Source organism: Sturnus vulgaris, chromosome 4, assembly GCF_052056855.1.
Source record: "Sturnus vulgaris isolate bStuVul1 chromosome 4, bStuVul1.hap1, whole genome shotgun sequence".
In the NCBI taxonomy this organism is placed as follows: domain Eukaryota; kingdom Metazoa; phylum Chordata; class Aves; order Passeriformes; family Sturnidae; genus Sturnus; species Sturnus vulgaris.
This window is the reverse complement of record NC_142246.1, coordinates 50,023,091-50,045,043: the sequence shown is the minus strand read 5'-3', so window position 1 is coordinate 50,045,043 and position 21,953 is coordinate 50,023,091. Positions and strand designations below refer to the sequence as shown.

The 21,953-nt window shown below is 37.7% G+C and overlaps 2 protein-coding genes across 3 annotated transcripts in view; one reads left to right on the top strand and one right to left on the bottom strand.

The window, feature by feature from the left end:
- Positions 1 to 21,953, top strand: part of BANK1 (B cell scaffold protein with ankyrin repeats 1) — a 123,424-nt gene that overhangs the window by 58,797 nt on the left and 42,674 nt on the right. The gene's annotated exons all lie outside the window — the stretch shown is intronic.
- Positions 9,858 to 21,953, bottom strand: part of LOC148224016 (uncharacterized) — a 57,736-nt gene continuing 45,640 nt past the window's right edge. Inside the window, exon 5 of the mRNA XM_088163951.1 lies at positions 9,858 to 10,225. Within this exon, the coding sequence (XP_088020077.1) occupies positions 10,156 to 10,225 (70 nt within the window). The 3' untranslated portion in view covers positions 9,858 to 10,155. The remainder of the gene's footprint in view (positions 10,226 to 21,953) is intronic.

The window sequence follows — 21,953 nt, the reverse complement described above, 5'->3', positions numbered from 1 at the left end:
TCTGTCTGGCTGTGGAGAAGAAAGCAGACAATACCCTGGGAAAGCTATGCAGCTAGCCTAGAAAAGGGGAGAGGGGGGAAAAAAGGAGGGGTTCTGCAGTTAATAGTGACAAAGAGGGATAAGAGCATTTTGTTCTGCTTTTGTATGCTAGTGTGGGTGTTGTCAAAAATTTTGCAACTGAACGCATTCTCCAAGTGAATCAATGTGTTTTTCGAGAAAATTACTGAAAAGATTAACTTGCTTCATAACAAAGGAAACATGACTGCTAAATTCAGTAATTAAAATTCAAGTCTTTCTTTCTTTCTTGTGAGTTCATGGGAAAAGTAGCCTTCTTACCAGAAATTTTTGTTTCTTATTGCAGACACACTTTTTTGATCATACTGATCTTCTGAGGGGAAAACATTGTTTTCTAGGTGAACAGCAGCTGTTCCACATACAGGTCTTGTGATTAAACTTCAGTGTCTACATATCCTCACTTAGCTAAATAAACACAATATCCTCAAGAAATTATCTGTGGCATGTTATAACTGGCAGTGCAAAGTGTTCCTGTGTCTGTATGTGTGTACCCTGTACATGTGCTTTAAAAAAAACTTGAGCACTTACATGACAACATAGAAAATTAATTTTATGCACTGTAGGTAAATCTGCAATATTAAAAGCTGGCAGACAGGAAGACATTATTTGGCAACCAGTATTTTTTAGGTGCTTCCAAATCTTAGTCCTGCTGTAAATCTAGTAGTAGATTGGAGATGAACAACTGGGGATGAATATAGCTAAAGTTACTTTTGTAAGCCTCTATTTGTCGATCAAATATATTCAAAAATAATACCTGTGCAGGTGGGCTCAGGTAAATGAAAATTTTCAAACTTTTAAGTGTGAAGGACTAAGGAAGTAAAAACTGGTTTTGCAGAAATAAAATTTGTTTTGAAACTTAAGAAGTCTAGATAGGCTTTTGCATTTGTTTTGGTGTATTTTTCCAGGTGCACTTTGTCTTCGTGCTTTTCCCTGCCACAAAATCTGTGGACATGTAAGTGGTTTAAGGACCTGTAGAATTCTCATTCTATTAACTCACTGTGTATTACAGTGATAGTTTAAAAATATGTATTAGATTGATTTTGTTAAGTGTGCAGTCACAAAATTTGCAACTGTATTACGGGAACAGTAACTTCAGTGACAACTGAATAGATACTGTGTTATCTATTCACTTACAAATGGATAATTTGTTATATATTCTGTAATTTGCTATGTCTTTATCTGAAAGCAAAGAATAGCTAGATCTAGGTAATGAAAAACAGTGGTGGTCTAAATGCAAAATATCAAAAGGAAGCACTTCTGCAAAATTAGTCTTGGAAGCTATATTTTGCATCTAGTGCAAACAGCCTAACAGGACTCCTCCTTGGTTTTTGTACTGCTGTGGCCAATAACACGTAGTCAGTAGAGAAAGATTTGCACTTTTTTTGGCTTCCGAGTCATGTTTAAAATTGATTTGCACATGTTACCTCGCCACTTCATAAGAAACTGTAGGCTGTTCTTCACAAAACTGGAGGAAGTGGCTGATGTGTTGTCAAGTATGCTGTGAGAAGGCAGGGGGTTTTTGAGAGGTTAGACTGCATATAAGGAGCTTGAGGAGAGGTTATCACTCTCTAATCTCAATTCTACAAACTAGTTGTCTATGAGGGGCAAAAGCAAGGCAAAGGAAAGGAATTGCTTTCCCTGACCCTTTTTCTGCTTTGCCCACCTCTTTTCCTTCTCAGGATGATTTAGATGGATCCACAGAGCAGCAGATTGTGCAAGTCTATTTCTGTGTTTGCAGTTCCCAAATGTTGCAGTATTATAAAGATGTTTTGATTGGGGCTTTCTAAATGGTGTTTACTGTAGCTGATGATTTAGTCACAGCTGTTTCAGTAACTCTTACTGTATCATTTATACATTTCATACTAAACAGATAATTTAAATTTGGCAGGGATTCTTGCAGTAGGAGCTCAAGATTTGTAGCTGGTGCAGGAGCTGCTCTCTCTCCAATGAAACTGCAGGATAAGGAAGGGATTTTGACTTCAAGGAGCCTTATGGTTTTAATTTCTTACATTGTGGATCTGCCATGTCTCCTGCCAGTGGAGCAATGGAGGGAGGAGTTTCCCTGTGCTTTTTCTGCTTCAGTGTGAGGAGAGGAATGGTTTGCTATAGATCTGGGCACAGCTGTCCAGTCTAGATTCCTTAATGTTGTAACATGCTCAAAAGATCTTTCTTGTCTGGGATCACAGAAAAGGCCAGCATTCAAACACTGAGAGAAATTTAAAATTGCCATAGGTAGGCCAGCAGAATTTTTACTACTCTCTTTTGATGCTGATGAATTCCATAACTGAATTTGTGATTTTTATACTGCAGCAGTTTGGAAACTTAGACTAATACACGTTTACTGAAGATTTCAGAGTAATATCATGGAATTTGTTAGTATCAGAACTGCTGGGGCTTGTGCAGAAGGTTCCTTCTGGCTCCTTTTTTGCATGCTAGTATGTGTATTTTTAATCCAGTCTAGAACCAGTGCCTATCTGAATTTGCTAATCTGATGCTTGCTAATCCATATTTGGGGGTTGGGATTCCCCACTCTGTTCTGGGTTACTCATTTCACAAACAGAGATGAGTCACACTCTTCTTGTGAGACTATTAAGAGTGTTGGCACTAGAAATGGAATTAAATCACACAGAAGGTTGTGCAGAATTTTATAAGAATGCATGCTAGTTGTCACTGATTCAATTGCTTGGGGAAATAGCTACATCACTTAATGGTTCAGAATTGAGGAAGCTGAGAGAAAAAGAACCTTGACAGATGTGAATTTAAATTCAAATTATTGGGTTTTAGCCTAATGGTAAGAATTACTGGGTTTTAGTTCTGAATCCACAATAATTTTAACTAATATAGCACCATATTATGCCAAATCATTGGTAATATGCTCTAACATTAGTGATGGTGATAATGTATTATGCTTTATTATTCATCAAATTCCTTGGATATTTATTTTAATTTAATTTCCATTACTCCTGGAGTTGGTCTGTCTTTAGCCTATTCTATGCAGGAGATCTACCTGCCATTACAAATTTTACTGATTTCTTAGTTACAAAGAATTAGTTTTTGCTTTTCCAGAAAGGCCTATGTATTAATAGAGAGCTTCCTCTTTATAAGATACTTTTAAGGGAGCTAAAATGTTAGACACACAAACCTGCTACAGATACGTTTCTGAAAACAAAAGAAACCACAGTATTTTGGAAGAAAAAAGTTTACCATGGGTCTCTATGAAGTGTTTTGTGTTTTCTCTTTTTTTTAATTTTTCTTTTCTATGAGTGTTGCAGAAAATGCTGAAACACCAGAAATAGCTAGAACTTGATGCAAGCTGAGTAAGGCTTTCAGAGAGTGAAATGCCCATTATGGAGTCACCCATTATTTATTATGGCAGATTTTAGTAGTGACTCTCATTTACACCCATATAAGAGATTACAACCAAGGCAAACAGGCTGGTAAGGAGTGTCTTCTCTATAAAGTCCTGTTATCTCTCTCTGCTGTATAACAATATTTAACAAAATGCCTTTCTCTGGATACTTCAATAATTGCTAGTTAAGCAACTTCGCTCCCCGGTGTTGCATATTTGTTCATTGAGGCTTTTTTCCTATTTATTTGTCTTAATCTGTGAGCAAAATAATGCAGGGCTTCAGTAAAGCCAATGCAAAGATCACAGTGACCTTGTAAGGTATAAGAGAGCTCTCAGAAAACAGGAGTGTGTTCTAAATGTTAAGTTATTTGGCATTTTTTTAAATACTCTACTGATTAGGGCCTGGTTTAAGATTTAAGATTCTCTGTGTGTTTATACATTCTTAAAATGCTGTATTAGCTGTGATTTTGAAGATAGCTTCAGCTAAAAATATTTGATGCTGACTGTCAAAATACTGCTGAGGAAGAATCGGATTTCACAGGATTTGAGGATATTTTCTAAGCAGATGTTTGCAGATTTTACAATACTGGTGGTCTTAGTTGTAGCAGTACAGTCTGAACTGGTTCAAAATATATTCAGGTGGCATATATATGTGGGAAGTGGTTTTATCAGAATGCCTCAAGCATGCTTGCTTGAGAGATGTGTATGACAGCAGTTCAGTATTCATGGTTGAAATACATTTTGGAGCATAGATTTAATTTGATTTGATAGGTGGCAGAAGACATCTGTCATCTGTTGTTTTTTATCAACAAGGGTTTGTCTTCCCCTACTCTTATATTTTTTAAATAATAGGAAAATTGGGGAAAATTAATATTAAAACTTTTCTGACCTGAAAGTATTGTCATTTTACCTTTTAGCCTTAGTGCTGATTTCACAGAACTTTGTTCAAGCCATTTCTAAGTATTTTCATTTTTATTTTATTATCACTTATTGAAAAGAATTGTCTACTTTTTGTGACTCAAGCATTGATTAATTTGATCCTAATTGTGGAACTAATGCCAGTAATACAGTTCTTTTCATCCCATCACACAAGCTAAAAGATTGTAATTTTCTGCATTCTTCTTTTTCTTGTTTTAGTAAAGAAGAGCAGTTACCACATTTCTCCAATTTTATAAGTAAAAGGATTTTGCAGAATCTTTCAACATTAGCTGGAGTTATTTCTCGTTTGGAGATGAGGAAGTTCCTGACCTGAGTCAGAAGTTATCTGAATAATAAAATAGTTTCCTCTAACCTCTGCAGGAGTTCAAGTATGAAAAGAAAACTTTCATCATTCTAATGCATATATTATAGAATACTGGAGTGCAGCTAGAATCTTACCTTCTTTATTCATGTCTCATCTCATTAAAGTGGACCTTCATGCAGATATATGTACGGTTTTATCATAAATATTCTGTGTGTATGGCTGAGTGGGTCGGCTTGTGTCATGTTTGCTCTGTATTGGTTACAGTATTGTCAGTACTGTGCACAGAGCTGGAGAGAGACGAGCTCTACTCCACTTGGCTTCCTCTTGCCAAGGATACCAAAAGATAAGACTAGAGAATCTGTTTCCTGTAAAAAGTTTGCTTTGGTGGCGTTAGAGTCAGGAGTATAGGGATGAGAAGTTAGATATTCTCCAGTGTTTGGAATCCGATACTGTGTCCTTCAAAGCCACACAGCCATTAGGCTACAGCATGGCTCTCCTGAACCTCGGTGGGAGCACTAAGGCAGAGGTTTACATATGTGTCCTCTGGCCATGGACTGCTCATGGGCTACCCAGTCTGGATGATGCATTGAGGGTCTTGAGGAGTGTGCAGGCAGTCTTCCAGATAATGTGATTTTCTGGGAAACGTATTCGATGTACCCCGAATGCAAAGGAGGAGACCTCACCCCCTCACTCAATGGATATAAATCACAGAAACATTCACGTAAGGCAGGGAGAGGTTTTTTTTGGTAGGACTGTACAATTCATATTGTAAAGTTCATATTTGAAATTCAGAAGACACAGATTTCATTATATAAGTACCCTGCATTGTCTATTCATCTTGTACTAATGCTGCTGTGCTGACCTTTCAGCTCTGGAACTGGTATGGCCCTCAGGATTAAGGCAATGTACTTCCTCCAATTTCAGTTGTGTCTTACAGAAATACCTGTGCTAGATCAGTACTTCCCTTAAGGCCTGCAGGTAGAAGGACAGGATTGAGATGTTGCATAGGGGTGATTTAAATTGCTGAAAGCAACACAGTCAGAAGTGTTAGCAAAAGTGGTTTCAATATCATGTGGTAGGAGTGCAGTTCAATGGCAAGGTTCACTTTTACTGCACAGCACAATCATTTGAACAATGATTTAAAACTACCAAGGCACAAATGAAAGCTGCTATACTACAAGGTTATGTGTGATATTGATAACTTACCACTACTCTGCCATAGGTAAAAGATCTCTAGGACCAAACTTGAGAGGTGTCCCAGTTCAAGAGGAGATCATCACCATGCAGCCATGACTGCCTAGCAGGGAAAGCTCAAGGAAGGCTCATTTGGGATAAACTCATTGCCTTGCAGTCAGATTACATGCAATGGGAAAAGTGTGCATGAGACTCTTTGTAACTCACAACCTCCTGTGCTCCTTGATAAATGATTCTTGGAAAAAATCACCTGTTATTCTTGACCATGCATGGTCAGTGTTCCAAGCTCCTGTGTATTGATGGTCACAGTGTTATTCTGCTCCCTTATGTGTTTTCAGAGAACAGATTGAAACTGGAGTTCTTGGCCTGGCTACAGCTCAGGGCTTTACCAAAATGTTGCTGGCTTGGTTAAGATTTCAAGTGTATCTGTCACACAGGGTTTTATGAAATAGTGTATTTATTCTCTTTCTCACCCCTGCATCCCATAGAAGACTGAGTAACTCCCAGCTGTGGCAGAAAGAAAACCCTCTGAAGCTGGAAGATACAGAAGACAAAAGGTGGGGCAGAAAGAAGAACCATAGCTGCTTTGGATATTTTCAGATTGCATTTCTTTGAAGTCTGAAAATGAATGCTGGCATCGAGTTTCTTCCCTTCACTTTTGAGTTTGTAGGTGGAGAGGGAACAGTTGATGGACAGCAGCAGCTCAAATGTCTGTTCTAGCTAAGCAGTACAGCACAGTGTTGGGCACTCATCATCAGTGTTGACAGCAGCAGAGATGGGGGTGGACAAATGAAACTAGAATAACATGTTCATCACCAGGAGGATGTAGTCCAGCAAATGTGGGAGCTATTCCTGCTTCTTTAGATGCTAACCAACTCCTTACTTTTATTTGAGATTGGCTGTGCATTACCCAAGGGGTTAAGCTGTTCTCTGTTCAAGCCATCCTTTTACATTACTGTAGGGGAGTAATTGTCTGCCTTGCACAGTATTTAATTTCCTTGCCTAATTAAACTAGAAGGAAAAGGAGTGCTGTTGTACAAAGAGTAAATTCCTCAGTGATTTATTTCATGTTAGGTAGATTTATGTAGAAATTTGTGGTATGAAACTAAATGGTTTCTATCTGCAGTGCCATCTGTCTAGATGAGCTATTCAGGTCAGCAGAGATCAGCAGAAAGGTGGCAGCTAGAATTTAATTTAGCTTTTTTTCTGTGTATTACTTTTGTAGAATGCTGTCACCAGTTCAGTTACTTGATGTCTTTGTTGAACATCTCAGTGGAAGGGCCAAAGTGTGTTCTTTTTCATGATGGACTTCTGATCTGCAGTTTACAGGCACAACAGCGAGAAAAATCTGTACTTTCTCTCTCACACCTAAACAAACAAATAAAACAGCCTCAACTGATTATTTATGGTCTCTATGAGACATGCACTAGATGTTTTTAAATGTTAAAAGAATAAAGTCTACAACTCTTTCATCAGGTAACCATGAAAACACTTGAAGATGTTACAAGCAATGCTATATTGGGATGCTGTGATTAATTTTTATTAATATAAGATGGTATATATAGAGCAGCTTTTCAGAACATTTTTGCCTAGTAACTTGACTGAAAGGAAAAATGCAGTCATATAGCAGAATTGTAGGGAAAGATAGGAGGCAGCACTGAACTGAAGAAATCACCCTGTATGGACTCATGGAGTCAAGAGCAGAAAAATATTTGTAGTCTGTCACAGCATGTAGGGCTCTAGAGTTCTTGTCCATGATGAGGGATTTGCAGTAATATGTGTTAACATTATGGTTTATTTTCTACTCATTTAATTGAGATTCTTACTGTCCAGCCTGATACATGGCAGAAAAGGACTTCTCTCCTGTTTTGATTTTCTTGACAGTAAATCTTTGTACTTTTCCGAAATTTCTGTACTCTAATAGGCTTTGGGGCCTTTAGTTAGTGTCCACACTTGCACAAACACTTCTGCTTATAAATGATCGGGGGGAATTATTAAAGAAGTAGAGATAAATACAAATACATGGAATTTAGCTCCTAATGGGCTTATGTTACTAAATAAAAACAGAAAGTGAAAGGTTTAGTGCAATTCATGGGTGGGGGGAAGCAACTGGGAAGGAGTTTTGATATATGCAGTATCAAAATTTTAAACATGTGCCAGAAGAGTGAGAGTGTGATGCATCCAAGCACAGCATTATTGCTAATTATACAATGATGTAAAAGAAAAATTCAGTGGTGTCAAAATGTGGACAGACGACCATGCTCAGAGGAGTGTGCTACTCCTCTAAGACCATACTCAGGTGACTTAGCTACAGTTGTTTGGACAGATGGTCCCCATGAAGTATTCCAATAACGACTTGGTAAAAACTTCATTACAAGGGTTCTTCGCTGAGGAACTCCAAGTGAAGTGCTACACCTGAAAGGCACTTGTGAGCTTGTCTGTTCCCATTCACGTCTTGATGGAGATTATTAGATTAAGACACCGATGTACTTGCAGTTCAGAGTTTACTTGGTGTTATAAAGCAATTGAATAGAGACTCGCATTACCTCCGCCTAGAACATTAAGAAAAAAGAACACTGAACTGCAGTCTGTCAAGGAGTAGTAGGCTTAAGAGAATTTAAAGCACCAATTGAAAATTGGGTAAGAGACCAACATTTTAAGCATGTTTAAAAACTTTTTCATTTGTCCAAGGGAGTAAATGCAGCTTGCTGGAGTTACCTTTTCTCTTTCAGAAGAACCCAATACTATTTTCTGCTTCACAAAATGATATGATGATTGCAAAATTTTATAGCATCTGGCAAACATTTTATCAGTTATACTAGTGTGCTTTAACATATTGAACGTAATGTTCTTCTAATCAGAAGGACATGAGTCAGATTTCAGGGTGATGCATTTCACTTAGATACCATTGGGAATTAAATATCAGGCTTGAGTTTAATTTTCTCTTCCATATATTTGGAAGGCTTTTATGCACAAACACAGAACAACAAGCAGGCTGCCAGAAAATGATAATATGTCCAGTTCATGTTCCCGCACCACTGGACTCTCAATATGTCATAGTTCTGTGTACAGGTTAGGGTTTGGTATAGTTCTGTGTACAGGTTAGGGTTTGGTTACGTTAATTTAATTTTTTCAGTTTCCTATTCTGTCTTTAGTCCTTTTTTTTTTTTTTTTTTTTACATCAGCTGAACTGGAAAACTGGTAACAATAAAAATAAGAAGTTGACTGTAAACAACTCTAGCAAGCCTAATGGATCCCAAATACTGGCACTCTACTATTTTCTTAAAGGTAATATGAAAAGAAGAAAAAGTTAATAGATCACTGGTTTGTAGAAGAATACATTCATAACAATAGAGCTTAGTTTGCAGAAGAGTAGAGATTTGGCTTTTGAGCTTGGACCTTTGCTCCCCTACATCCTGTTTCTTGTCTTGGATGATAATTACTCCTATACTAGGTAAGAAAAAGGTATGTGTTATAAAAATAAAGAAAAATATATGAATATGCATAATACGAGTTCACAATTTGTCATTTGTCTGCTTTGTTTTTTATTTATATTTCTTCTGTTAGCTTTGCTCAAAAATACAAAATGGAGAGCTTCTAGCCATAATTCAACAGATGAACCATAATTTTAGAATTTAACCATTCACAGAACACTTTTGGTCTTTTCCCATTATCTGTGTCAAAGACTGATTGAAGAACATTGCAGAGAGCACACATCCATTTGCCTAGATTTCCTAATGCTTATAGATAATTCTTTTGGCCTGTGTACATTTGGCAGCAGGGAGTGATCTGTAAATGCAATGCGAACACTTCTTGCTAGTTCTACATTTTGAATATTGTGTTGTGACTGTTACTTGTCCTTATAGGCTTTTGAAAGTTCTCAATGTTGATGTGGCAGGTGAACATATTTGACAAGCACTCTGACTGTTCTACAGCGCTCTGATAGGACAAGTAGTGATAAATTTGAGATATTTCTCTGTTGATAGATAAACATTATTTAGGTTTTTACCTTGCATGTTATTGAGGAGTGATAGATCTTTTAAGTTTAAAGCTCACAGAATTTTGTTGAAGGCTGTGTGGAAAACAACCTGTTGTGAAACCCCTGTGTGTTATGAACATAAACCTGCATTTGTTCCGCTCAGTGTGAACTAGTTGTATCTTTCCTGGTGTTAGTTTATTTGAATTGTTACAAGCCCTTAGGCTAACAAAATATTTTAGGTGAGACTTATTTGAGAGGTATAACCAATATTTAGGTATTCAGCATCCTTCTTCCACATAAACACCAAATACTTGCTTAGTTTTCAGTGGAGCTGGTTTCCTCTGACAGGTGATTGCAGATTGCAGCTTTGTAGCTTACTTGGAATCTGAAAGACAGAAGAATAAAGTCTTGAGAGATTCGAACAAATGTCTTAATGACATATTCCAAGGATTATATGTATTGTACAAAAATAGCAAGTATTTATAAATGGATTTTCTCAGAATTGTTTCTTGTTATTATTGTGTAGAATAGCAAATACTTTGCTGGTGTTTTATAATCTGAAGAAAAACAAAACTTTTTTAAAAATTACATCTTCCACGTTCTACATTTACTTGGCAAACAGTTCTATTGTACAATACTTAGAAGAAAAGCAAGTTTGGATTAACACCAGAAAAACAGATTAAGAAATAAATATCATCTTTAGATCTTGTGCAAAGAAGGTATACATTAGAGAAATAATGCTGGCCTATCCAAAAATTATAAATGCATCTATCTTTTTAATACACATGAAGTGTCAGTGTTGTGAATTAATTTGTTCAAGGCATGCAGAGTGATAGTTTTCCACATCAAAGTAAATCCTAAATGCCAGATCTGAGGACATCATTACAGTTTTGACAAGCCTCTTAGTGCCTGGCTGCCTGGAGAAGTGCTGCAGTGCACCTAACCAGTTGTGACAGAGGAAAGCTCATTTGGCATGCCTTGTTTGCCTTGATGCTGTTGATGTTTGCCTTGATGAGAACTGTTTCCTCCTTTTATAAAATGCAGAGCTGAAGAAACAGGGAACACTACCTACCATTATTAGCACTTTTACATGCAGAGAGTAGTTACATTTCACATAGTTATTGCTTAATGCCACCACATTTAAGACATCAGTTTAGAAGAAGAAATTTGAACAGCTGAGCTATACAATAGCTCGGGTGTATGCAAAGGTAGCATAGCAAGAACGCAGTGTAAGAAGTTGGATTTAGTCATGTTATCGTAATGTGCTACCAGTGAATATGTATTTCTGGAATTTTATTGTGTTCAGCTGGAAATATATAATGGATGGTAGCCACATTTATTGTTATATTATGTGTATTTCCAAAGTGTCTTCAGGATGTCAGTACAAAGGCTTTTTTCTGATCATTTACGATAGTTTATGTAGATGATTTGGTAATCCTGAAAAAATGCATGAGCATTTTTTCCATGCATGTTTCACCACAGCTATAAAAGGAAACCTGGTCTTAGGTTTAGCAGTCCATTTCTAACTGGCTACGATGAAAGGTTTAGCATTTGGTGGAAAGGAATTTAACTGCCATTACCTTGTAAAGGTGTTTGCTTTCTGCAGACTTTGTAAGAATTGACAGGTGTGGAGCAGAGGCTTTTGGGTTTGTGCTCCAGGAATGAATATCCATGTGAGCTCATGCCCTGTTACTCAACACACAAGTTGTTCCATGTGAATGAGGAAAAAGCAGTTTGACTGTACCAGATAGTGGGAAGTTCACCCCTCATTCCAGCTGTCTCTGTTTCCTGTTATTTGAGGCCAGTTCTGGGGGAGGTTATGTTGCAGTCTTAGTATTGGTGTAATTAACCTTACCTTTAGGAGCAGAGACCACAACTAAATCCATTTCCATTTAGTATTAAATCAAGTAGTAATGTACAATAAACAGGTCACATGCCTTTACCTGGGACCAAGATGCACACATAAAAAAAAGGGCAATTCTTACTGCTTCCCTCACCCCCTGGTCAATATAATCTCATTAAGGAAAGCTAAAATCAAATGTCTTTACTGTACAATGTAACAGCCAAAATAGAATATGGAATACATTTAAAGAATCTATACTGAAATATTACCTTTCCCTAAAATGTCTTTTTTTTCCTTTTGTGACTTATGGGAAAAAGAACATTCTAGTTTATGTTCGTTGCTACTGTTATTTCCTTAGAAATAGTAAGACACTTGTTTATTTGTATGTGATTTCTTATCTAAGTTTATTTCAAATGGAGTCCTTTGATCTTTAGATAGTTCATAAAATGGGAAATAGGTCTATACAGTGTCTCCCTAGGATATCTCCAGCAGTATGAACCTTGAAAGTTTTTAGTGGAGCAAAATTGAGGCTCAGATGTTGAGCCTCTTCAGTGGTGATTCAAAATAGTATTTTGAACTGTTTATTTTGTCAGAGTTGGCCGAAACAAATTCAGTAGAAGGATGGTGTGACTAGAACTGATTTTGCACTTAGCATGTGTGTGTGAAAAACTATCTTAGGTGGGAATCGATCTCTTCTGCTTCTTCAAGTTTTGAAGTGAGCAGTGTTGCCTGTAAATGGGTGATGAAAACTTAGTATTTATAAACACAGAAAACACATACACAAAATAAAGGCCACAGATGCAGCTCATTTCCTCTTCCACTTCCTTGCCATCTGAACGTTAGATCAGTCTTGAGACTGCTTATCTCACACCTATTTTGCACTCAGTTCCTATCCATATTTACAGCAATACTTATTTAGCCCAATTATTTTCACAAAAGTTAATTTCACTGGGTTCTATGCTTTCAGCAAAGTGGCTTGAAATAGGTGCAGCGTCAAAATCTAAATCTTAAGTTAGCATGATTAAAGGCTAAGTTGATGTCAGAACAACTTTGCAATTGTAATGCTCCTGAAGTGATCTCCCATGTGACCCATGTAACTAAAAGAAAAACTAGAGAAGAGTCAAATACTGACATTTCCAGGCCAAAGATTAATTCAGATGGCCAGATCTGTCAGGTGTTGTGATCACGGTGGCTGTGTATGTTGTCAGCCTGAAATGGTATTTCTATCCTTAGTTTGTTAAGCCTATCAGAAAATTGTGAAACAACTGGAAAGTTTTGAATTATCTGCTCCAGATTCTTACACAATTGCTTTATAGATTTGCTATCTTGGGAAATAATGCACTGGAAAAGGTTAAGAGACAATAATGTGTAATAATTTGGAATTAACATTCAGAATCATCACTTTCAAACCATGCAATTAAAAGATTTTTTTTGTTACACCCTTTTCCTGAAAAAACACTCCAGCCTTATTAATGGAAAGCCATACATTCACTTTTACAATTGCAAGGACAAAAGTAGTTGTCAGAGATTAATAGCAACATGTCTGTTTTGAAAGGGGACTGGTTCTGAAAACCCATTTACTCATTTCACATTTCACTCCTCACAATACTCCCTCTTGCCTCTCTTATGGTGATTTCTGAGCTTACTGTATATCCCAGTCATTGCAAAACAACAAAGACCTGTGCTTCTGATTTTCTTGATTCAGGGAGCTCGTAGCTGTAAAATCCATTTGCTGATTGTTCTGCCCTCCAGGGCCAAACTGTAGTAAATGTATTCTCACTGGGTGTGATTTCACAACAAAGTGCTAAACTAATGCAGTGCTCTATTCTAGTGGAATGATATTTAATATTGTTTTGTATACAGAAAAATGAGCTGGGGACATACTAGCACCAAAACACAGCTGCATTGCTTAGTGTTTTTCATAATGGAGCTCACTGGCATTGTCTCAGGGTCACGGCAGGTCTCACCATGGCAGGTGTTTGCTGGGGCTGATATCAAAAAGTCTGGACAGTGCTATGAGAAAATGGAAACAGGATTGCCAGCTTCCACGGTGCTCATTTTCAACCTTTTGACTGGCAGGTGTGTTTTGATGTCGCACTCTCAAAACCTGGATTTGATGCAGGAAGCAATTGGGCATGTTAATGTTTCATAGCTTTCTGTGTTATCTGGAACAAAAGAAATTGTGTCCCTTTAAATGAAGTTATGGTACCTTGCTTAATGGCAGCTCCAAAAGTGTTTGTTCCTGCAAAATGAGGAGACCTGATTCAGCAAAAGTCTGTCCCAGATTCATTGCAGTTCACTGCTGAAATTGAAAGCAAAGCATGCAAAATTCATAGGCTCCTGTCTAGCTGCATGCAGTGGGTTTGCAAAACCATCTATCTCTAAAAATTATGTGTTTTTGATGGAACTTGAATATTTAAGTTCTTTGAGAGTGATTTTTAAAAACTTTCCCTGATTTCATCCCTATACCTGAGCTGTAACCTTTGTATTCTTTTTAACTGATAGGCTGCCAGTAAAAGTGAAATCAGAATCAATTAGATGTTTTACCTTAAAAGGAGTGCCTGGCTTTTCAGACTGGAATTTATGGAAGTCCATTGACCTTTACACACAATGATGGCAATTATGGTGCCAATATTCCTGGCTTATTTCATTCAAATTTGTGGGGAAAAGCAGGTCTAGGGCGTTTGCTGCATTTTTGGGTGTTCAAGTGTGAATAAGCAGAAAATGATCCTGCATGACAGCTCAGTGATGTGAATCATTAAGGACTGGTGTTGATTTCATTACAACCCTTTGGTCTGCAGTGAAATTGCTGTTTTGTAAATCAACTGAGAGGCTGAAAAAACATAGGCGAGTTCAAGACACAAGTTTTTCTTGACAATAAAATCAAGTGCAGACTAACGCAATATTTGTAGAGAAACACTGAAATTATGATTTGCCCTATTCACTACTACCATGGAAATACTAAGATATAGAGTCCAAGTATGAGCTAAGAGGGCAAAGCAACCAAAATAATAGTGTGTTTTGTTTATATTGCCCCACATCACCCTGTTGAAATAAAAAGTAGAGTTTTCTAAGGAGTGTGTGGTACAACACGATAGATTTGCTGCTCTGTATGATGAGAAAGTTATCAGGTGAATTTTATTGATGAAAGACTGTCATGCTGGCAAAAATTATTCCATGGTTTTATGACTTAGAAAAAGTTTATAATCCAGGTCCCAGGAAAATAATGTATTATATCTTTTGAGCAGGAATTTTTAATGTGAATAGAACAAAAGAATATTGTTTGCATTTTTATATATTTTATAATTCAGAAACAACCAGAAGGATTTTAATACTTCCTTTTGAAGTTCACATTAATAAAATACAGTTCTCTCAAGAGTTTGACAATACTGTCAAGAAGAGATTTTAGCATATAGTAGTATTGTTACAGATCTTTTTATTGCTTGGCGCAATTTACTTGGGGAAGTCACATCTCTCAGGGCAGGATATTTGTGTCAGCTCAAGAGTTTATAGTTTATTTTGGTAAAGGAGATACTATTACATGAGCATGGAGCCAGATCTTTTAATTAATTTTTAATCACAGTAAAAATAGCGAGTATAGGTAAAATTAGGATTTCATTATCAGTCTTGGGGCAATACTAATGCAGTTTTGTCAGAATGCATGCTTTTGGAAGAACTTGCTTTACATAAGTAGTGTTTTTCAGCAATGCATCTGTAGGTGGGGGATAGAGGCATGTTGAGGGGCAGGAAGTGGGCAGGTAGGCATCTCTCTGGAGCAGGAGCTAGGCAGCACTGGGTGAAACCAGCAAGAGCTGAGTTTAAAATGTTGTTTTTCACAGAGCAGGTACTGTACTTCTGAAAATTGTTCCCACAGGGTGTTGTGAATGGTCAGAGTTTAAAAGTGTTTCCCTTAGGTCAGTGGGAGATTGTGTTAGTACTTGGAGAAGAAAGCCATGGTGGGTTGATAAGTAGAGTGAAACAAGAAATCTCTTGAGCTAAAAAATAGTTGACACAGAGGGTGTCAGAGGTGTTTATGTCCTGCTGAAACTGGTTTGAACCAGTCTGTTCATTTTGATTTTGTAATGAAATTAAATGTTCTAAGACTGTTTGCCCTGGGATGCCAGATGAGTTGGTGAGTAGTAAAGTAGTAATAGTGTAAAGGTAAGTAGTACCCAGGGGTCTAACAGCGCAATGCATGGGGGCTACACCAGGCTGTCACGAAAAGGACTTGCAACTGGAGCTTACATCAAACCCCTTCTGACACTGACCCTTGACTGACTTGTTGGATGGAAAAGGAAAGTGGAAGGGATGGGATGGAAACCCATTGTTTCTGATGCTCTAACAGTAGGATTTTCCTGTATGGTTTCACCTTCATAAAGGTGATTACTTGATCCTCAAACTAAAAAGAAGCAAAAGCACTTAACAACATTTAAATTCCAAAGAGCAGAGGAGAATTATGCCTCTTGTGAGACACTAGTTCAGTATTTACAGCAATATTCTTTGACAGACATCCAGAAATGAGTGCTAGCTGTGGATTTTCATAAAGTACTGTGTCTTTAACTGCAGATCTCCCGTGGTTAAAGTTTCTTCCTGCTTTATTCAGGTGACTGTGTAAATTCTCTAGCTGGGCCAGTTTGCTGTGTAATTTAAGATCTGGGGCTTTTCTGATTTCCATATGTACAAGAACAAGAAGTGAAAGATAACTTGATAGCGAGTAATTTTTTTTGATCAATAAATTTTGGTGCAAAATTTCACTTGCAACATAATCTTTTGGAATACATGGTTTATTATATATTGTTGTGATTTTTAACTTTGCCATTATTTCTTCTTGTCTGCTGTTTTTATGGAATTGTCAGATCCCCAGATTAGAAGAGCCTAGTGGCTAGAATCCTCCTATGAATCATGTTTTGCTACTTGTTTTATTGTTTCTGTTAATTTATCGTGGACTTTATTGTTTCAGATCAGAAAACTTAATTGAGCTCACATCTTGTAGTATATGTCTTTCTTGTTAAGACTATATTAAAAATTATTCTTTCCTGAAGAAAATGTGTCCACAAAATTGTAAACAATGTAAACATTTAAAGGGTTGCAAAAGTAGTCATTATCAGTAGATGACACAAGCTCTGTGGTGCAACATTATTTGTACAGGATGCCGTTTTGAGTGTCATTGTGTCAAGGCAGAGATTTGCATTTAAATGGAGAAAGCATGAAATGAGGGTCCTCTACCTGTTGGATTGTTATTTAACAAAGGGGCTTTATTCAGAGCCCAGAGTGTTTTGCTTTAAAGAGCTGGTGATGAAATAGTGCAGGACAGGTCTACCCTTTGTTGCTGCAAAGTAGGATGTGAGAGTGTAGGTGTGCTTCACACATACATGCACCTCTTAAGCTTTACACTTTTCTTCAGCTGTTTGCTTTGCAAAGCTGAGTTGGATTGAGCTGTGCTGAATAGAAGTTGCTTCAGTCCATGAGAAAAGTGGAAAATGCAGCTTCCCTTGCACATCAAAGTAGGCACATAGGTAGCCAGAGTATTCTACAGAAAGTCACCCTGGGAGCTACAATTCCATCTGTCAAAATGGGAGAAAGGCATTTATTTCCCACTTCTTTAACAGTGCCCAAATTGTTCCCTGTAGGATTCAGTGTTTCATGTCTATCTAACCTTACCTGGATTTTACTGCTAGGTTTGGGGAGTGGGGAGGGTTTCACTACTCTGTAGTGTTTTTAGGGAAATGTGGCAGTTTCATTTTTGGGTAATTTAGGCAAGCCTCATGTTCTATTTGCAGACTTTGGGAATGCTGTGTTAATCTCCCATGTCCAGTCACCAGCTGGACAGGGAGAGCACATTGGCTGTGGTTTGGACTATGCTGCATGAGCCTTCAGTGAGCTGGTTTAGATAATTTTGTATCTGGTTTAGATATTTTTATATTTAAAACATTTTTTAGATATTTTAAATATAAAAATATTTCGATATTTTTAGCTATTTAGATAATTCATGTGATACTCCATGCACGTCTGTGGCTACTTCACATTGATTTTGAAGAGTTTCAAGATTGTAGACAAAGCAAGAGCTTAATAGAGACTGCTTTACATCAGATAATATTTGCAGTTTCTCTGAATATTGAGAAAAAGAGAGACTAGCTATTCTCTTGCTTTAAGTAGGATGCCACTTTTCTTCCCAGTACACTGAATTGATACTTTGATAAGAGGGGACTCTTAAGTGTGTGATACAGCTCAAAATGTGGTCTGAATACAAAGATAATCTGAGATCAGAAGTGAACGTGAACAGAGCTTTGAAACAACTTCAGTTGATCAAAACCTGTGAAACTAAACGCAAGGCATGTGTTTGACTGCACCTCTGAGACTAGTTGCCCCCAAGAAGATACACATGCCAATCTTTCATGGAATCATTGCATTTGTTTCTCCTTGTTTTCCCCTAATATAGAGTAATTCAGGATAAAAGTGCATTTTTCCACAGGGAACAAAAAATCTTACCAGCAATGTGAATGTCAGAATTAGCAGTCCGTGTGTGTGTGTGCATTAGGGAGTTAATGTAACCAGTCAAGAAAATAGGGATGCGTTGGGACAGTAGGTTATGCAACCACGTTTAAAAGTTGTGTTATGTATCTCAGTTTCAAAACAGTTAAAATAACACTCTGAGCAATACCAGTAGACTTCTAGTCAAGAGGTACTTACAGAAGTAAGTAAGAGCATTGGTATTCTCAGTTTAATAAAAGTGTTGGACTCTCATAAGGCAGCTCCTCAGTTGACGTAAATTGGTTTCAGGACTCCAGATCACTATCTAAGAATCTGCCCCACAGAATATAATACAGTCAAGAGTTGTGTGCACAGTCACAAACGTTCAACATCTTTAAGCTATAATTGCTGCTTAGAGAGAGCTTTCTATTTTAGGTTTGTATGGTATCACTCCTTACTGTGTTAACTTCCAGCTTTCAGCATAAGAATTGATAGCAATACTAAGGTCCCTCGTGGAATTTTTATCTCTTCTCAGTGAAAATCCTGATGGCTTTTTTTGTATTATTCTTCCTTTTTTTTAATGCTTTATTGCAATTTCATTATTGTTTGTCAATAATGTGCTGACTGAGGTGGAGTTTTGAGAGGTGGAAGCAGAGGTAGAACAGAGACAATGCAATGAATGTGTTGAATGCCACAATATAAATACAAAAAGGAGTTTGTTCTCAGAAGGAGAGCAAACTTTGCACTCAGTGTAAGTTCAGAAATCACACACACTTTGCTGCACCCTACTATCCTTTTTAATGTCACCACCTTGATGGTAATCCTGAAAAATCCTAACACCAATAATAGGGAAAAAATCCTGGCCTTGACCTAAATTCCCACCTGGCACACAGTCCGTGCTGATGGCAGTGGTGGTGTGCTTGGATGCACCCAGTGCCTCATGCCCTCTGCTTCTGGATAATAAATGGTTTTCCAATCAACCTGCAGACCTCATTCCCTTCTGTGACTGTGGATACATTAGTGACAAATGCATGGCTTACAGAATAAGAGTCTCTTGTGAGACTGCATCTAAAAAATACATAAAGGCTGAATTTACATTACAGGGCAGATACCCTGCAGAGTGTGTCTCAGTCTGGATTCCCAGGCAGGGTCTCTGGAAGTCCTCTTGGTGGGAAATGATGATATACATATGGGAAGGGAGCAATTGTGCTTGCTGGTCGGTCCCTTCTGTGGTCACTGGAAGTGGTCTAGACAGATGACAAAAACTGCTTTCCTGGCAAAAATGGCCTCTGGAACTACAATCCTGAAACTGTTTCATGTGCAAGTTCATTCTGTGGCCTTCCATCATTTTTAGCTGTTTTAGTTTGCTTTTGTTTATCAGCTGGATTACTTTTAATACTGTTAACACTTTTAACCATGTTAAGACGAGAGATTTCATGCCTTTATTCACTGTCAGTATTCTTTTATGTTGCAAACACTTGTACTGTAAAATACAAGAATATAATACTATCTGGTGAAAATGAGACTGGAAATAGTTTCTACAGTAAAGATACTAATTTTTGCACCTTGCACTTAAATCATAGCTAAGCTTACTGCTAAATTAATTTTCTATTCCTTTTAAGTGGTCATTTTTCTTTTAAAGGCCTAATAATGTTTTCTCCTAAATTATCTACTAAATTAATCTCCTGGTGCTGTAGGAGTAACATCAAACTCCTGCTGAAGACAGTTGAAAAACCCCTAACTTATTTGGTAGACAGGACAGAAGCAAGATTTTTGCTACAGATCTTGAACAAGCTGCCTTCTGTCTTTGTTTTATGAGTTATTCCATGTGCTTAGTTGGGGAAAAAAAGTAGCAATTTCCATGTGGTTAGCTGAAGAAAAGAAGGCAATGGCTTTGTTGGGTGGTATATCTGCAAGGTAAACTGGCAGCCAGTGTTCTTGCCATGCCAAGAAAGATAAAAAGGGAAGAATCCAAAACAAAAGCAGTACAGCATTTTGTATTGTAGTTGTAAAATTCACGTCTGGACCTAGGGAGGAGTTTGAAAAACGTTTTGTTGCAGTCTGGAAACACTAACAGCCTCTCCAAGAACAAAGACTGAGACACAAGTCTAGCCCTCATCAAATCTCCTGTTGTAGACAGGTTTTGCCTGCAGGAATCAAGGAAGAGGAAATAAGTCTCATTTTCTCTTAATTTCTCGATTCTCCCCTTGTGGATGCTCAGGGACTCTAGAATAATGCAGGGAAGATGGGGGAATTAGTGGGGCATACAACTAATAACTGGGAAATAAGGCTGTAACTGCAGATTTTGGGGGAAAAATATGTAAGATCTGTGAACTTTGAAAGATGCTGTGTGAGAAGGTTAAATTGTAATGGATTTGAGTTCTGATGGAAACAGCAGAACAAGTTCATCCATTTGCTACAGCAAGATACAGCTGTCATGATTAGCTTCATGTAAAGCAAAAGTGCCTGCTCTGAGCATATTCTCCAGGTTTGCCTCATGCTATTAAAATGGGAGGGAGAGGGTGGGCTCTGGGATCAGTTGTTGTGTACCATGGTACTTCAGTGCTGGGAGCAGAGTCCACAACCAGCCTGTGAATATGGAGATTGGTTTCTTTCTTAGCAGTCTTTTGTTCCTGTATTGTTATAAAATCTACCAGGGAGAAGAGGGAGAGTATCTGCAATGCCAGAGAGCAAAAATAACCAGTCATTTTAACTACAGTGAACATGTAGGGTGATATTTTTCAAAAAGTTGGCTGTTGCCCCAGACAGATCATTTTTTGAGGCTGAAACACTGAGGAGTAGTTACTTAGCAACAGATCAGCTGGTGGGACTTGGCTGACCTAAGGAGGCTGATGGAAGAGTCCCCAGGTGAGGAGAGGAGGGGGTTATAAAACAAAAGTGGTTGAAGTAGCAAGGTTTCGAGAGAAGAAAAGGGAACAGATTTCCTTGAAAAGGTGCCCTTTTCTCTAGAAAAGCTGTGTGTTGAACCTCTGACCTAACCTCAAGAAATGCTGAAATATGGCAAGGAATTTGGAGTGCAGTAGGGCATGTGAGCATCTGTTGTTTCACAGATATTTGTATTCTTTTTTTATTGTTACTTCATTAGGTAAGGAGTTGAGACACCTTGAAGAATTTAGAGGTTGTATGAACTTTAAATTGCCCCCTTATGCACAAGGTTGGAGCTTGTGACAAATAAATGCCTAAGGAATTACAGAGTCTCAGGAGCCAGCCCTGCTCCTACAGCCCTCACACTGCAGTTCTGGGAAAGGTGTAATAACCAGTCTCTACCAAGCAAGAGCACCAGAGAAAGAAACGGGAGGTTTTGTAGGGATCTAGGAGATTAAACCAGGCAGCCTAAACACTGGGGGACACCAAAGCAAAGATGTGGCTATCTGGCACAGGATATAATTGAGACCATATAGCACCTTGTATAAACAGCTAAGAACTCTGCTTTTCAGAAAAGGAGCAGAATTTGATTCTTCTTTTGTTTATTAAGTTTAAGGGCTTTTCAATACCACACATCAGCTTCAGCTTTTTTTAAAAATCATCTTAAAATATGATAGGAGAATAAAAAAAGCCATTTTCTCTCTGTATTTACCAAAACTGTTTTTTATGTATCTGCAATGAAAAAAATGCAGGGAGATGTCACATTGTGAGTCTGAATAGAAGATATCATGCTTTTCTTCATCACTGAAGCAATTTTCCAGTGCTAATTCTTGGTTTTGGAAGAGGAAGTTTAAGTAGTGATGTTTGTGGTTGACAGGAGATAAAAATGGCATCAGTTCTCTGTGCAAAACTT